This window comes from Mastigoproctus giganteus, chromosome 3, assembly GCF_048544385.1.
Source record: "Mastigoproctus giganteus isolate SK-2022 chromosome 3, ASM4854438v1, whole genome shotgun sequence".
NCBI classification, from domain to species: domain Eukaryota; kingdom Metazoa; phylum Arthropoda; class Arachnida; order Uropygi; family Thelyphonidae; genus Mastigoproctus; species Mastigoproctus giganteus.
Window position 1 is genome coordinate 162875397 of NC_143577.1, and position 19493 is coordinate 162894889.

General features: G+C 34.6%; 1 protein-coding gene across 3 annotated transcripts in view; it reads right to left on the reverse strand.

Moving 5' to 3' along the window:
- The window catches only part of LOC150088377 (serine/threonine-protein phosphatase 2A 56 kDa regulatory subunit delta isoform-like), a 484719-nt gene that overhangs the window by 150693 nt on the left and 314533 nt on the right, over nucleotides 1-19493 (reverse strand). For all 3 annotated transcript variants that reach the window (XM_090369471.1, XM_090369470.1, XM_090369472.1), the window contains exon 12: nucleotides 10763-10890. In XM_090369471.1, coding sequence (XP_090225597.1) covers nucleotides 10763-10890 — 128 coding nt within the window. The remainder of the gene's footprint in view (nucleotides 1-10762; nucleotides 10891-19493) is intronic.

Below are 19493 nucleotides of genomic sequence, written 5' to 3' on the forward strand. Positions count from 1 at the left end.
ACATATGTATTTAATTATGTGGAAACTACTTACGCATCAAAATTAACTTAAAATTCCAATTAAAATCATGAATTTAATTAATCTAAATTGATTTTAATTGATTTAATTTAACTGATGAATTTAATCATGAAAAATGTGTCAATTTTGGGTTGTATTGTCCCTCTTCCCGGTAAACTAAAGGAGGTTTTAATTTTAAATCCCGCACAGCATTACCACCCAACAATAAAGTCAACCGATCCTTTGCTGCTTTGAAACCTGGCATGTTTTTTCTTCTTTCAATATGAAACTTCTTTTAGGCATTCATTTCCAAAAAATTGCTGCTTCATCTATGTTAAAAACTTGTCGAGAAGTATAACACATAATACCCCTCTTCAATAATTTTAACCAGTTCTTTTTTGAAAGTTTTTGGCTCCTTGATCTGCACTTCTGGCTTGGAACCATTTAAAAAATGGTTCCACTTTTTTTTTTTTTTTTTTTTTTTTTTAAGGTGAGTTTTCTTCAGATAATCATATAGGCTAATCTCTCTCTCTCTCTCTCTCTCTCTCTCTCTTTTTATTATAATATTTAACTTAACTGAATTCTGCATTTGATATTATCTTCAATAAAATTAGTTAGTCTCTCCATTTCAATTCTAATTGCCGACCTAGCCCTAGTTGCTTGCAGTGGAACAGCTGTCTTCCCCACTGCTAAAATTAATTCTTTATTTTTTATAATTGTTCTTACAGTTAAACTTGCCAGTCCTAAATTATGGCACACATCTGCTTGTCGTTGACCGGAATCGATTCGCTTCAACGCCTAATTTAATTTTCAAGTTCAGTCCTTTTCTTACATTTGTTGTCTTCATACTGCATCCAGAAGTTGTTTCTTTTTCATTCTTATCAGCCCTCTTCGAAAATGTAACTGCGTTTGGTTGCATTAATTATGATACAATGTTCGAGTAAAGTGTCCATTACGCACGATGTCTAATACTGTACCGAGTGATGACTCGATTCGGATAAATGCATATAATGCAAATATTACAAGCAATATACTTGATCATTTTTTAAAATGTTGATTTTGGAACTATGTAACAAGTCACTGTACTGCAATTAAATTAGCATGTGAGAAAATTTCACTGAGCATGGAAAAATTTCTCAAGTCAGCGTGGGAAATGTTTTAATGCTGTTTTGCTATTCATTTTCAAGCTATTGACTCCATCCAATAAAATGATTTCATTAAATATGCCAAAAATGCAATCTGTAAAAGAGCGTTATTATAGTGATTTGTGACAGCGTTATAGTCAGAGATGGGTTATAATATAAGAACAGCATTATAGCGAATCAGCGTGAAGCGAACCGTGTTATAACGAGGGCCTACTGTATATGTAGCTTGGAAAAATGCAGAAACCATCCTACTGCACAAAAAAGGTGACAAGGCAGATTTAAAATCTAGAGACCAAAAAGTCTATTGCCAGTTGTCTACAAAGTTTTCACAAAGAAACATTAAAGAATAGGCACAATACTTGATGTGGCACAACCCAGAGAACAACGAGGTTCCAGAAGCGAGTTCAGTATAATGGATCACATCCAAACAGTGCTGCTGCAAGTTATAGAACAGCACAATTAATACAACCTTGCACTGCATATAATGCCTTCATCAACTATGAAAAAGCATTACATTCAGTCACAAAACAAACAATAATCAATGCCCTAATCAACCAATATTTTCCAATCAATATGAAAAAGCAACTGCATCAATACAGGTCAAAATGATAAAGTTCAGATCAACGTAGAAAGGGGCATCCAACAAGGAGACAATCTCCCTAAAACTATTTTCTGCATGTTTAGGAGAACTTTTTTACACGCTAAATCGGGATCAATATATCCTACCTGTCCTAACATATGGTTGTGAAACATGGACAATGAATAACAAAGCTTTACAAAGACATTACAAAGGTCACACAGAGAAGCATAGAGTGCCAAATTTTGAATAGAACCCATGTGCATGGGTTCGCCAACAAACCAAGGTCTGTGACATCACTGAAAGAACAAAGTGCTTAAAATGGAAATGGCAGGTCACATATCAAGAACTGACGATAGATGGACCAAATTAATGAGTGGATACTACTCGACTCCCAGGAAAAAAACCAAAGATGAGGTGGATCAATGAAATTTTGAAATTTGGTAGTGTACAATGACAACAGAAAGCACAAGACCACACTGGCTAGAAATATGTTGAGGAGGCCTTCATCCTGCAGTTGGTTAAAAATGGCTGAAGGTGATGATCAAGCTTTGTTGTCTAAGTTTGCAGATGATACAAATTTACTGACAGAAATCAAAGCATACTACTGCAGAAAGACCTAAGAAAAATGGGGCAGACAGGCTGAGAAATGCAACGTACTACATAAGGACAACAGTAATTACAAATAACATGCCAATTAAGTAGAAGAAATTGGAACCACACAAAATGGTGGGGAACAAAAGAGAACTGTGGGTAACTGTACAGACTGACATGAATTTCTCTGAGCAGTGTAGACAGGCTGCTCATGGGGTTCTGTCAATGATTAATTTTGCCAACACAACAGGGACAAAGAAGTGATTATCCCATAATATAAGGTACCGTATTTCCCCATGTATAAGACGCACCTTAATTTTGGGGCCCAAAATTTGAAAAAAAAAATGTATTACATAAAGTTATTGAACTCAAGTTTTATTCATCATAAAATTCATACAACTCCTCATCACTGTCAAAACTCCCATCCATTAGCTTGTCCTCATCTGTGTCTGATGACGAATCACTGTCTTCATATATTGCCTCGTCCTCAGTTCCATCTATGGCATTTGAAATGCCACACTTCTTAAATGACTTGACAACGATCTCAATCTTGATATAATCCCAGGATCTTTTCACCCAGGTACAAACTTCTCCTATAGTTGGTTTATTCACTCTTCCTGCTGGTGTCATATTGTCCCCAGAAGACTTCATCCATTGGTCCCATTCGTCTCTCATGGCAGCTTTGAAGGGTTTGTTAATGCTGACATCAAGTGGTTGGAGCTGGGATGTCAAGCCTCCAGGTATTCCAATTGCCCTTTGCTCTTCAATCCATATCTTCAATTCCCTCTCTAAATCAGGCCATTTTGCTGACTTGCCTCTCATGGCCTTCTTCTGCCATAGCGTTTTCAGTAGGGTTTCTTCTTCCCGTAGCCAGTCTCGGATTGTTTTCTCAGTTGGAGGAGGACCAAACTTACGTTCAGCAGCATGATTTCCGTTCACTTTTGCAAACTGAATCACTTTTAACTTGAATTCAGCACTATACGAAAATCTTTTCTGAGCCATTTCTGGGCAGAACGTGGCAAAACGTAACTTAATATACCGGTAACAAGTGCAAAACAATGAGCGCAAAGACAAGCGCGAAAAAGCGGGAAATGCAGGTAAAAAAAAAATCTACAACAACTGTATAAGACGCACCCAGTTTTTACACCCCAAATTTTTCAAAAAAAGGCGTGTCTTATACATGGGGAAATACGGTAATGGTTATGCCATATCTTGAATACTTAATATAGATCTGGAAGCCTTTTAAGAAAGATGTGCATCTCTTGCAGTGAGCACAGAGAAGAGAAACCAGATTAATGAAGTCTACTGACAGAATGCATTTTAGTGAGTTACATGGTCCTGCTATCCCTTCAAGTTCCTTCCAAATAAAAAGGGGACACACTCTGATAGTCTGCTCTCCTACAGACTGTTACTAGATGAAATAACATTCGAATTGTTTCAGTTCTCTGTTTCCTGAGCAGTGTTGCAGTCTGTTCCTTCTGTTTGGTGCAGACCACTTCCAAGATTAATCTTAACACAAAAGACTTTGGGTTTGCAAATTGCAGTGCTTGGAAACTAGACATTTGCGAGAGGACTTGATCAAAGAGATCAAGAATCTAAATGGAAGTAAACTTAATTATGATGGTATTCTTACTCTTTCTCAGACAACACATACAAGGAGACAAATGATGGTCACAGGACAGATGTGCAATAATTTGCTTTCAGCCAGAGAATAATTGATTGTTGAAACAAACTACCATCTGGTGTTGTGGATAGTTTAAATAATCTTAAGGAAGAATTAGACATATTATGAGAGGAAACAGACAGATGAGTTCAGCAGTGGGTTCCCCCCCCTCTTCATTTATCAATTGCCAATACTACTGATAATACTAACATACTGTGCATTATTTAAAAAAAAAATCCTACACTTTCACAACACTATGTACAGTAAGTTGCAGTACAGAATTGGAATATTTTTCTTGGCTTTTTTTTTTTATGATCACTTGATCACTTATATGATCACTTAAAATCCAAAAAATACCAAAATGTGTCAAGGGTCAGGGTGCCAAAGTTGCTGGATTTGAGTGCATTTAAGGACCCATGAAGGAAATACCAATTGTAGCAGTGCTCTCCAAAGAGAGAAACTAAGCTTATAGTTTCAGCCAAAAAAAAAAAAAAAAAAACCACCTCACATCACCTGTCAATCCATTCCAATGAGTTGTCTAGTTCTTCCTTGAATTTATTCATACTACTTCCGCAACAACAGATGGAAGTTTGTTCCAACTTTCAACCACCTGCTGGCTGAAGAGAAAAACATCTATCCTGCAACCATCCTTCTCCAGATGCATACCCAGTTTGAATTTATGCTTCCTCGTGTGTAGTCTGAAAAAGAAACAGGATAACATCAGCACTGAGCTTGCTCGATCCATTCAAAGCCTTAAACACCCAAATCAGAACACCTCAGAGGTGCCTAGTCTCCAGGAACTGCAATTTGCAGAACTGTAGCCTTTCTCAGTAAGACAACCCTTTCATTCCTTCTCGTTGCCATTCTTTGTACCTGTTCCAGCAGAGCTACATCCTTCCTAAAATGAGGCCCCCAGAGCTGTATACGGAACTAAAGATGCGGCCTAATCATTGCCTTATATAATGTTGTTGTTATGGAGGCTTAATGGCACATAAGCTGCTAAGGCTATAACGTGCCTATTCACTTATTATATTAAAACATGAGTTTTCCATAAATCAGAAAATCTGAAATCAGAAATAATTAAAAGGCCCAGTTTGCCTGAGAAAGTCAAAAAATTCAGAAATATTTGCCTTATCACCAATAAGATTTTCAAGAGTTATTGGTTTATGAGGATTAACCAGTGAGATCAAGGATGAAGTTCTGTCTTGTTTATAATAGGGCAGCCAATAAGAATGTTTTACAGTCAAATTGTTAGAACAATATGTACATTGTGGTGGATCATCTCCTGTGAGTAAATGAAGGTGGGTCAGATGGGTATGTCCTATTCTTGCCCTGGAAAGGACTACTACTTCTCGTCTCAATGTACGGACAATGGAGCGCCAAATTTTCGAGTCTTGTTTAAACTGAAAGAGTTTATTATTAGTCTGAGAGTGCCAGAGTGCTGTCCATTGTGGTAGGCAAGCAGCATGAACGGTTAGTGCATAATCTGATGCTGGAACAGGGACATCAGTTAAATCTAAGGTAGATGGATTTTTTGCAGCTTTATTGGCCAGCTCATTGCCTAAAATACCGGAATGGGCTGGAATCCAGCAAAAAGTGACCAGTTGGTTGTGTTCTTTAATTTGCAGTAATAAGCTTCTGATTTCATCTAGAACAGGTTGAACTTTATCTGAGGAATTACATAACGACATGATCGAGCTGAGGGAATTAGTGTAAATAACCGATTTTAAGGAACAGTCAGAATCGAGATTTTCTAAAGCTAGTTTGAATATAATTATATTTAAATATAATTCAGCAGAAAATTCAAATATAATTCAGCAGCATATAATTCAGCAGAAAATATACTAAATTCTGATGGAAGGGAAACTGATAATTGTATTCAGAAACACTGCAGCTGCTCCAACATTTGAATTAGATTTAGAGCCATCTGTATAAATTTGGGAGAAATCAGTATATCTTTGAGTGTAAACTGCATGAATTTGGTTGACATTTGATGCTTGCAAAGTATTCTTTCTCCATTGACAGAGGCAAGTGTCACAGGTTGGAGGAGGAGGAGTCCATGGTCGTTGAGTAGCCTTATATAATGGTATAATCATCTTGCGCCTTTTAGCAAAGTTCCTGTTATATCACTGATTGACAAAACTACATGAGCTGTCCTGGCACTGCACTGCTTAGAGAACTTCCCATCTGACTGCACAATTACCCCCAGGTCTTTTTCATTTTCCACTAAACTGGGTTTAGTACCACACAGCTGGTATGTGAATCTGGGATTACTGTTACCTATATGCAGTACCAAACTTCAACTGCCATTTCTCAGTCCACTGCCTAATATTTTTTGATCTTGTTGCAATAGCATACTGATTACATTAACCACCATGCCAATCTTTTTATCATCTGCATACTTAACATTAAGAACAATATACCTTCATTAATATATAACACAGAATGCAATGATGGGCCCAGCACGGAATCCTGGGGAACCCCACTAATAACATTAGTCCATGAAAAGCCGTGTCCACTAATAACTTCTCTCTGTCTTTTCCCACTCATCCATCCCCTTAACCAGAGCAGTAAATTTTCCCTTAATGCCACACTGCTCCAATTTGCAGAGCAGTCCTTTTGTGTAACAGTATCAAACCCTTTCCTAAATCCAAGTACAGTTGTGCTCCCGTATCCACTGATTCGTTACCCGCAGTTAACCACAGAAAAAAAAAAAAAACTTAACACGTACTACTCGCGTGTCCAATATGATAATAATTCCCTTTATTTTTTTTTTTTTTATGCTTCCCTTTATTTTTTACAATGTCGTGTATGGTTTGGTCACCAACATTATAATGGTTCTTTAGAGATTTAATGGATGCACCATTTTCAAACTTTTGAATAATTTCAAGTTTTTGTTTAATTTGAAAGCACAACTCTTGCATTTGTCCATCATTTTCATAATTTCTAAAAAAAAAAAAAATAAAAAAAATAGTTACTATAAAAAAAAAAAAAAAAAAAATTCCAACATGCCTGACATAACAAAACAAAATCTGTCCTTTTTCGGTGCGACGGAACACAACAATCAACGCAATAGGTACATTAATCTCCCGGTGATCACTTAACGCCGGTTCTTGTCGCTTATTTATGACTTGCAAAATATCATAATCACAATCAAAGGTTGTGCCATATTAGAATAACCATATACTATGACAGAATGACTTTCTCCACAATATTTTAATGTCAGAAGCATATTTACTCTAAAAAGCTGAAGATCAAACATCAGTAAACAAAGCACTTACCATCACAAGTGGATTGCAATGGAAAGACACTAATAGTTAAATAAAAATTAAAAATTTTAGATAAAGTAGTAATGATAATTTCTTCTATATTAATGCTCTTAGATTTAAATTATCTAAGTTAATGAAATAATTCAGGGTATAAACAGTGAACACTGGCTTGACACATATGCCAGAATTTTTATATAATTTGTTTGACACCTTGTTATGACCTAGATTGATTTTTTTTTTTTTTTTTTTGTAGAAATATAAATTTTCAAAAATTATGTTTATACCTATTCTATATATATAGAATAGGTATAAACATAATTTATACCTATTATATATATATATTCTGTTTATACCTATTCTGTTTATACCTATTCTAGTTATTACTTGAATTTTATGATTTCTGGTTGATTTTTTTTTTTTTTTTTTTTTTTATTTGGATTCTTGAAGTGTTCTGGTTAATCCGCTTCCCAGTCAATCCAATCCCAGTAAATTGAGAGTCTGTTGTACTTTGTTATTACCGTATTTAATGTCGGTAATGTCTTACTGTGTGTTTAATTTATCAATTAAACTTTAGTATACATATGTATGTATAAGAAAATCATGTTATATATGGGGTCAGCAGGTGTTCGCTTATATCCGCAGTTTCAGCCATCCACAGTAGTTCTTGGAACGTATCTCCCTACGGATATGGGAGTCTTACTGTATATGATATCAAAATTATTTTTTGCATCTAGTTCCTTTAATTACTGCATCATAGTATCACCACTTAAAATGTTTTCTAGTTCCTACTTTAGTACCACTGTGAGCAATTAGACAAATCGGGGATGAGAATGGCTATCAGTCTTTTTACACTTATATGTGAGGGAAAGTATAATCTGCAGGAGCATTGCCATTTTGTGACCAAGTGTACGGTAGAAAGGATTACTAACAAGTATATACAGGATTTAATTTTAAAAAATGGGGGGAGGGGAAGAGAAGGATTAAAAAAGAGAAGATTTCAGTCTTCCCTATTCTAGTACAGTAATGCATATTAATAAAAATTTAAAGGAAATGATTTTCCCATCAAGAAAGAGTAGTAAATCACAGGCAACTTGTCTGTGATTTGTAATCGGGCAAACTTGTCTGATTACAAAATCACTTGGCACTGTGGGCTAAATCTTTTGCATGTATTCAGGTTGTATGCTGAATATTATTGCACTATAACATGATGCACTATCGTGCAGAAAAATGTCCTCTTCACACTATTGCTGCTGCTGTTGCATAGGAAGGATGAAATGTCCAGAATGCAAATGCAGAATAAGACATTAATTGTTCCAGGAATGATAACCAATAGTCAAGCCCAAACTAGGATATTAACACCAGTATGTTAATTATGAAGTCAATAGAATGGCATTATAACTAAGGGTTGTTACCACAGAACAGCATGTGTTAATATGAAATATACCAGAAACAAAAAGTAATATATTACTCAAAGTCACAATATTATGGAATATAATATAATATAATGAAAGCTTTGACTAATTAGAAAAGGAAAGAAAAAATTATAATAAAAAAAACAGAAAAGAAAAAGATAAAGAAAATTAGTTTTGTAAACACCAGTAGTGGCATTAATGCACATTCCACTACCTACTGCTTATAATAACTAAGATAAAAACAAATAAACATTCCGGTAGTATGGCAAACCAGTAGAGTGTAAATATAAATGAACCATACATAATAAAACAAAAATGAGGGGTGGGTAAAGAAAAAGGGTATTGCAGAAGGAGAAAGGCCAAAATGTACAATACCAAATTATATTTTAGAAAATGTCAATTAATTGAAAATTTAGTGGCACCCTTCTGATGACACCAGATCCAAATTATGTGAAATATCACTAAAAAGGAGACAAATACCATCTACAACACTGGACAACTAACAAAATTAAATAAAGTAAAACAGACTGACCATTATGCCCTATCTTGATGGAAGACCACAAGGCCAATCAATAATGGTTCTATCTGAATGAGACCACATCTCTACAGATTTCTAACAAATATGTACCACTTTGTCCCAAGCAAGTTTGATACTGATCTTGTAGGTTATCATTTTCATAATGCAATGATTTTAAGCTGAGTGGAGCACACATTCTGTTGTCTTTCTACTGCATAACGTTACAGGGCACTGGGTCTTTGTAGAATATAATGGAACTTGGACAATATTAACCAATTTTCTTCACCTTTTTTAATAAGGGCATGGAATTTATTTATTTTTATATGGTATTTATTATTACAAGATCCCAATTAAAAATTTGGTATACATAATAACTTTAAAATTGTTAAACAAAATACAGCTAATAAAGAGATCAGAAACCTAAAATACTGGAACCTCCCAACTGCTTATGTATTAATGGACAAGACATTAAAAGAGGTGAATGTTAAAACTAGTTAAAAATTAAATTGCATAGAGGAAAGTGCATCTTTCTCAATGCTTGTCATATGGGTTTCATTATATAAAATTACTATTTAATGAAGAGTCCAAACAGGGAACTTTCAAGTTATTGTCAGTTGGTTCATAATGGTAAGGAAGGAAGGAGAGTTTAGTGTTTCTAGTTCATGGTGCAGAACTCCATCATAAATCTGGATGGCTGGCCAGTATGTACAACCATTAGTTGATTAAGGCTTTTGCCAAAGGATTTACATTCTTAAATTAATTTTATGTATCTGAGTATGAATATGAAACTATTTGTATCTTCAGTTTGTTGTTTGTTATTTGATTTTTAGGAGCATTAGCAACTTCAGTTTGCAATTTCTTTTTTAAGAAATTTACAAAAGAAACTCAAAATTCACTTCCTAATCATCCCTCCTGCAAAACCAGGTAGTTCTTCCTATTGTAACTGTCATCCAATCTCATCTTCAGAGGTTTCACATAGAGTTGACTGCAGCTTTACATCTGACTGATCTTTTATGGGGCTTTTCAATTCCTTATCAAATTACAAAAAAACCTGTCCATTTAAGTTTCATAATCACAATCAAAGGTTGTGCCATATTAGAATAACCATATACTATGACAGAATGACTTTCTCCACAATATTTTAATGTCAGAAGCATATTTACTCTAAAAAGCTGAAGATCAAACATCAGTAAACAAAGCACTTACCATCACAAGTGGATTGCAATGGAAAGACACTAATAGTTAAATAAAAATTAAAAATTTTAGATAAAGTAGTAATGATAATTTCTTCTATATTAATGCTCTTAGATTTAAATTATCTAAGTTAATGAAATAATTCAGGGTATAAACAGTGAAAACTGGCTTGACACATATGCCAGAATTTTTATATAATTTGTTTGACACCTTGTTATGACCTAGATTGATTTTTTTTTTTTTTTTTGTAGAAATATAAATTTTCAAAAATTATATAACTAATTATCCAAATTGCCAATCTATTACCATAAAATTTCCTTTGTTCATTAAAAAATATATATTTTGGGGTGTAGTTCTGAAAAACAAGTTTAAAAATAAAAAAACATTAACTTACTTATTCCAATGTGTTTTTGAATTTTTATATAATGCTGGAAACATAATTGGAAGAATCTGGCTGGCATTATCGCTTATGAGACTCATAATATATTCATTATTCCAATAATACAGTGCTCTTTCGGCAACCTATATAATATAAACTCCATTAATTCAATGAAAAACAATAAATATAAATGACTGAATGATAGAATATATATATAAATCCTTTTATGTGTATGCATATATATCCACCCCCCCCCCCCCAAGATTACAGTACTTTTAACACGATGATGCAACATGATGGGAACAATCAAGATGAAGCCATTAGTTATAATGGCTTCAAGCTGATTGTTCTTGATCGATAATGCCAATGCTTCGATGACAGCTTCTTTATTTGAAGATTATCTTGATAAATAGGATTTGTAATTGGATAAGAAAACAAAAAAAAAAAAAAAAAAAAAACCATTGGTTTTGGACAACTGCCCAGCTCATCCAAAGTTGACTTTCAAAAACACAGAATTAATTTTTCTACCTTCAAACACCACATCACATTTAACTTCTCAACCAGGGAATAATAAAAACCTTTAAGACCTTTTACAGATTGGATATGAGGTGAAGAATCATCCAGTCACTGGATGATTCTTCATCCAGTGACTTATAGATGAAGGTTTGGGAGCATCATCCGATATCACAAAGCAGATAACTGTTCTAGATGCACTTTATATGACAATGAGTGCCTGGAATGAAGTTTCTGAAACCTGCATTAGCAATGGTTTCAAAAAATGTGGATTGATTATTCATGATAGCCATTTAAGTCATGATACTGATCACACTGAAATGCCTGAAGATATTAGTGAACAGGAGTTTAATGATTGGGTAGACACAGATGGTGACCTACAAGTTACTACAATTTTAACTAATGAAGAAATTGCCCAGTCTGTTACTGATAATTTTGCCAAGGAGGAGGAAAATGAAGATGAACCCAAATGAATTCCAGTTACAAAATGGCAAACTCGTGAAGTATTAGCCAACTTGAGGACAGTGTTGGAAGAAATTGGTGCAAGTGATCGTGAATATAGACTGTTATACAATATTGAAAAATCTATAAATAGATTTTGTAGTGATAATTTAAAGCAAGCTAAAATAGGTGATTATATTAAATTATAATCATGTTACAAAGTGTTATGTTTAATATGCATATAAAACATAACACTTTGCTATGTACGTAAAGTATAAATTTATTTTTATTTTGCTAACCAGTGGATAATATTCTGATTTTCAACTATCATTTAACTGGCAATAAACCTTTGTTGATGAAGTGTAAATTTGTGTTTTATCTCTTTATTTTTATAGCCTCTGGATAATATGTGTGTTGATTTTCACTCATTATAATCACCGTTTATTAGAATCAAAATTCAATTTGCAAAAATGATCACTATAACTGGCGCTTACTGTATTTTGAGAAGTTTGCCAATATTCATTTTACATTTGAAAATTACATATCATTTGGTATAATAACTTTTGTGGAGTATATCAAGCATAGAATACAGTAGTGATTAAAATTCTATTAATTTTCTTAACTGAAGGCTGGTGTAAACTTATTTAAACTACATATGTTTATGAAGAATATCAATATGGCAACCATAATGTGAAGAACCCCATATGACTTCAGAGCATACTAAAGGTTATTGCTATTATTAAGGATTCAGCAAATAGACAAATTAGAGAAAGGTCAAAGATCAGAAAGCCTTGGATTACAGAAGCCACTTTTAAACTTATTGAACAGAGAAGAACTGCAAAAGCCCAGGGTGTACACTGTTTAAGCCAGGACAAACAGGTTTATATCAATTGAAGGTGTAAAGAAATTGAATACCACAACAAACAAAACAACGCTAAAAAGATGTATGATGTAATTAAGCCCTTAAGACAAAAGTTCTGACCAAAACTTGATGTAATTAAGGACTCCAAAGGGGAAATTTTAAGAATTGATGAAATCCCAGCGGAATTAATTAAAGCTAAAGGTGTGAAGGGCGCTGAGTTGTTTTTTTTTTTTTTTTTTTTTTTCATAAAATGATTGTAAAAATTTGGGAAACAGGACAGTAGCCATCTGATTGGAAGAAATCAATTTTCATCCCCTTACCAAAAAAAACGGAGATCTGAAAATTTGCTCAAATCACAGGACTATTAACCTAATTTCTCATGCTAGCAAGATTCTTCTTAAAATCATATTGAATAGAATCTCAAGAAAACTTGAAGAAGAAATGCCAGAAGAGCAAGCAGGTTTCAGAAGGGGTAGAGGAACCAGAGATGAGATCAGTCTTAAGCCTACGACTGATTATTGAAAAATGCGAAGAATTAAATGTTCCAGTCATTTTGTGTTTTATAGATTATGCAAAAGCATTTGATTGTGTTCAACAAGAGAAACAATGACTATTATGGGTTTCCCAAACCACATAATTCAGCTGATTAAGAACAGGAAGGAACTGTTAGAACGAACATGGGAAACAGACTTTTTCACAATAGGTAACTGTGTCAGGCAGGGCCGTATTTTGTCACCTCACCTTTTTAATCTTTATGCTGAAGATATCATGCATGAAGCTTTGGAAGATATAGAGACTGGCATCAAAATTGGAAGATAAACAACCTTCGTTATGCAGATGATACCTGTGCTAATTTGTAATTCTAAGGATCATCTTAAAGAAACTCTGAGGAGATGAGGAGAATATATGAACAAGTAAGAAAAAAAAAGGATTGTTTCTGAATGTGTGTAAAACTAACATTATGGTGATTAGTGATAATCTCAATTCCAGTGAAGTGAAGGTTAATGGGCAAGATATCAAAGAAGTTGATGAATTTGATTACTTAGGGTCAAGAATAAATAAAAATAGTGACTGCTCAAACAAATTGCTAAAATATTGGTTGCTGATCTGATAAAATTATGGAGCGATGATCTGCCCCTAAAGTCGAAACTGAGAATCATTGATTAGTTAATTTTTCCAGTTGCCATTTATAGATGTGAAGGATGGAATTTGAAAAGAGTTAACAGGAAGAAAATTAAGGCATTTGGAATGTGGTGTTATAGGAGAACACTGCATATTTCTTACTTGAATCAAAGAACAAATGAGTGGGTGTTGAATAAAATTGACAGCCATAAAATTCTTCTTCATAGCATCACAACAAAAGAAAACAAGTTTTCTGGTCATATAGTAAGAAGGGAAAACTTTCTGTTGAAGAATATAATGGAGGGAAAAACCAAAGGGAAGAGGTGCTGAAGAAGACCTGCAACTAGGTGGAAGGATAGGATCAGTGAACATCTGGGCACGAAACTTTGCGATGCTGCTCGTATAGCACACAGTCGATGCAGTTGGAGGAATTTGTTGGTGGCCACAAAAGCTCCTTAGGAAGCTATCTGACTGGAAGAATATTTTGTGTGGAAACTAACAGGACCAAGTTAGTTGACTGAACAGAACTGAATGCGTGTTTTTTGGCTTATGTTGTTTAAGTATTATATTTGGTGAGTAAACACTGGATCAAAGAAGGAACAAATTTAAAAATAGAAATATAAATTGAAACTTAAAATCTGAAGACAAACTAAAAAAAATTGACAAAACATTTTGAAAACAAGCTACACCGATGATGGAAAATATGTTCTCATAACTTTTCCGTTACTCTCAAAATAATATAGGTTTAGTATACACTATTTGGTTTAATGATGTGTACTAAACTTGTGATTTACAACTTCTTCATATTTGGTTTGGGTTTGCTTTTTTTTTTTTTTTTTTTAGGAGCATTAGCAACTAAGGCCATATTGCTCCAGGAATATGCGATGGTCATTCCCTGACCTTTCCGCATCCTCCGTATTTAGTGGTCACAGGCTTGAAACCCGGTCTAATCAAGAAGCGTGTGCTACACACTGCTGCTCCTGCCTACCTGGCTACGGAGGTGCCAACTTCATCATACATTCACTTAGGTGTTTGTTTTATTCACAAACAGTTAAGAGTGCTAGATTATAACATCCTACTAGTATCAAGCAGCACTCAATAAATTTGTATGACACACTGGGTTGAGCAGGTGAGATATAAACCATTACTATAGTATTTTCATTTACAAAGAAATTACACATGTGATTCGAAAAGAGGATGCCTGGGGAATTTGGTTTGTTATACTGACAGCAGGGAGAGCTACTGCAGAGCCCAACATTACAAAAATAGCATCAAATTCAGGGATCACATTAGAACTGCTTGTTTAAAATAAATAATTTATTTTATTTATATATATTTTTTTATTATAAGCAGTTTTTTTTTATATTCCCTTGTCTACCAATGATCCTTCTATAATTACATAACATCCACGAATATAATGTTATTTTTAGTTTTTAGGAGCATTAGCAATTAAGGCCATATTGCTCCGGGGATATGTGGTGGTCATTTCCTGACCTTTCTGCATCCTCCGTATTTGGTGGTCACGGGCTCGAACCCCGGTCTAATCAAGAAGAGTGTGCTACGCACTGCTGCTCCTGCCCACCTGGCTATGGAGGCGCCCATACAGTTATGCATATTTTATTTCAACAGAAAAACATTATATGTATACATACTAACAAAATACTCAAATTTCTATTGGGTAAATATTTTGGAAAGTTTTGCAAGCAAAATTGCAATTTCCATAGAGGAGCATCAAAAAAATAACACTCGGTAAAAGGGGGTTGATAATGTGCTTAAAACAGCTGGGAATCAGCTGTTTTAAGCACAATATCACTGACACAAAGTGACACATTATTTTGTCTCTAAAATATATTTATTTTTAGGAATTCCCATTTAACCACCTACCTGGATCCCCAATACAATGCTATTCTTCAGACAGAAAAAGGATTTACATAAATTTTCAGCCAAGATAAATTATCTTATCCCAGTAATCAGTTTTCTAAATCAGAACAAAATGCTAAAATGCATAAAAAGTTTTTTTTTTTTTTTTAATGAACAAAGGGGCATCACAAAATTCACACACTTAGGTGATATTGACTGAAGAAAATATCAAAACTGGTGGGGGGAAATTTAAATACATTTTTAAAAATTCGGACATAATAGCAACTACTACTGTTAAATAAATAAAATTTTCCGTTTATACTCTGAGATGACTACACAATCGGAGGAGATCACAAGATAGAATGAATGCAAGAAACAGCACTGTATTTAGCAATCATGGCCACTCAAAGCATGTGTACTCTCACACCTGGCCACAAGACTTCAAATCTTTAAGCCCTTGGGCCATCCACAGAAGACAGGTAGGGACAGTTAGTTAGTCCAAAGTGAATGCATGCAATTATGTTTCCATGGGTGTCACTGAAACTACTGATGCAATTAAAGAGGCAAAAATGAAATGAAAGAAAATGTGTGAAGAGTAGGCAAATGTGAAAGAAAACACGTCAACTCCTTGAGCAGAAAATCATCTTTGCCATATCTGTACTCAAGGAAGATACAGATAATAATAATACACAAATTATAATTTCGCTCCTTCCAAATTTGTTGCTGCTGATATCACTATTATTAAAAGCAATTCACAAGATCTATTAGTTTAAGGGAAAAAAAAAACATATCAAAAGAATGTTTTCCATCTGCTAACTGGCAAGTAAGCCATTCTTGTGATAGTACATGCAACTGAAAATAGATTTGTCTAGCAGTTTGATGAAATGGATAGTCCTTGAGTATATACTTTACTGTCAGATGAAAACAGCATCAAGAACATAGGACATTCATCTTTCATCAGAAGGAATGAATGTATTAGGTGTGTATACCCAAAATAGCTTGATGAGAATTACCTCTTATTAGCTGTTGTTGTTTTTTGGTTTTTAGGAGCATTAGCAACTAAGGCCATATTGCTCCGGGAATGTGTGGTGGTCATTCCCTCGACCTTTCCACAACCTCCGTATTTGGTGCTGACGGGCTCGAACCCCGGTCTAATCAAGAAGCGCGTGCTACGCACTGCTGCTCCTTCCCACCTGGCTACAGAGGCACCCCTCTTATTAGAGTTTGAATTATTGTTTTATTTGATATTATGAGTTATTTGCTTGTCAGTTCCAAGTTTGTATCCACTGAGAGTGTAAGGCTTTTCTGATATGAAGATGAAAACAACATATGGTAATTTGTGATTTGACGAAAATGCATTTCAAGGTGTAAGATAAAGTTGTGTAATAAACTGATAATTCAAATTAGACAGTTTTATACTTGATATATAAGTATTTAATCTGAAATGGATTTGACAGATTCAAAAATCTGTCAAATGCATTTTCCTTGCACTGTGGCAAGCACATTCGTTGCCTGGTATTCCAGAATGTCTAGGAAGTTGGGAATTTCTAATTAATTTCTCTAAGATAATCAAAAATTAATTTTTCTTACATGTTTGCTTGTTGGATGGAAAAGGTTAGTTGGTTTGCATGTGGATGAAAAAGGTGATCTTGCCATAAGGCACCGTCATCCTCAGCCATTTTCAATCCACTGCAGGATGAAGGCCTCTCCAAAGTTTTTCCAGTTCCTTCTGTTTTATGGAATGGCCATCCATTTACTACCCACAAACTCTTGAATTTCATCTGACCATCTCTGTTGTTGTCTTCCATGTTTTCTTTTAGCTGCTCTTAGGTACCATTCTGTTATTTCCTTAGTCCATCTGTTATCATGTCTTCAAGCTATGTGCCCTGCCAAAGTCCATTTCAGTTCTTTTTCAGAATATCCTTTACTTGTGTTTGCTGCCTAATCCACGTGTTTCTCTTCTTATCTAATAGTCTGATTCCCAATATAATTTGTTCCATTCTTCGCTGTGTAGTTCTCAGCTTCTCTTCCATTCTTTTGGTTAGGGTCCCAAGTTTCACTTCCATAAGTCATGGTGGGTAGTATATATTGGTTCATTATTTTATGTTTCACCAATTTGGGATATTGCTCCTCAGTATGTGGCTATATTTCCTGAATGGTATCCATACAAAATTTATTCTTCTCTTGACTTCCAGCCATTTATCATTATTACAGCTGATGACTTGTCCCAGATAAGTATATGACTCCACCTTTTCAATTACTGCTCCTTCAATCATTATATCTCTTTCTATGGCATACTTGTTCATCACTTTTGTTTTAGCCATATTCATCTTTAGTCCAAAATCCTTACTAATTCTGCATAACTGATTAAGATTTTCCTCTAATTCTTTGGGATCGTGGCTTATGACCACAATGTCATCTGCAAATCGTAAATGGTTTAGGTACTCTCCATTCACATTGACTCCTTTCTGCAACCCGTCTAATCTTCTGAAATCTTCCTCAAGGGCAGCAGTAAACGGCTTCAGAGATGTGTCTCCTTGTCGAACTCCTTTGTCAATTTTAAATTTGCTACTGTCTTTGTCTAGTCTAATAAAGGAGGTAGCGTCCTCATATATTTTCTTCAAAATCATAATATATGGGGTATCTATGCCATGTCTTTCCAGTGCCCGAAACATTGCCTTATGCTGTATGGAGTCAAATGCCTTTTCATAATCTACAAATGTCAGGCATAATGGTGTTTTATATTCATTTGCTTTCTCCATTAGCTGTGATATTATGTGAAGGTGATCCATAGTTGGGAATCCTGTCCTAAAGCCAGCTTGCTCTTTCGGTTGATTCTATCAAGTATTCTTTCTAATCTGTTAGTAATGACCCTTGTGAACATTTTTTAGATGAGGGATAACAAGCTAATTCTCCTTTTTATTATAGACCAATTTTTGATAAATCAGAAAATGGTCTATAATTTCCAATTTCTGATTTATCTCCTTTTTTATGCAGCAAAACTATGATTGCATTATTCCACTCCTTAGGCATCACACCTTTTCTAATGTATTTTGTGAAGAGTCTTGCCAGTTTTTATGCCATGTCTCTTCCTCACAATTTTAACAACTCTACACCTTCCCCCGAGCTTTCTGATTCTTCATTTTCTTCAACACATGTTCTACCTCATCAGGAGAGATAGCGGGTATGTCGTATGTGTTACCAATTTGCGATCCATCTTCCCCACTGCTGGCATCATTCCCTCACTCCTTGTATAATTCTCTATAGTAGTCTTCTGCTATTTGAATTATGCCTTCTCTGCTATTTATAAGTACACCATTGCTATTCTTCAGTTTCAGTATCATTTGTCTTTCTGTATTACTGCTCATGGCTGCTGATTTAAGTCCTTTGTTTTCTCTTAATGCTTGTTCTACTTTTCTTGTATTAAATCTTCTTATGTCCTCTCTGAGTCTTTCTTATGGCTTTGCATAACTCAGTATACTCAATTTTCTCCTTGTCAGTGTTTATGTTGCTCTTCATTTGTCGTCTTCGGTTCATCATGACAAGTGTTTCTTGACCATTTTTTTTTTCCCTTTGGATTTCTTTTTACCTGTAGGTTTCTTGGGCTTTATCACTTTCAGAAAGTTGTAATATTCTTCGTCGATATCTTGGTCTGGAGCTATATGCAGAAGCTCAAACTGGATCTTAAGTTCCAGTACATATTGTTTTTTCTCCTCTTCTGTTATCTCAAAGAACTTCGTATTATTAGTTGAGTCAATTTTTTCCTTTCTTTTCTTACATCTATATCAAGTGTGCATCTTACCATTCTGTGATCGATTCCAACATTTACCTTGTCCAGGATGATAACATCATTCACAATATATCTTCTGTTAATGAGGATGAAGTCGATTTCATTAGTTGATAATCCATTTGGACTCTTCCATGTCCACTTTCTGTTCGTCCTTTTCT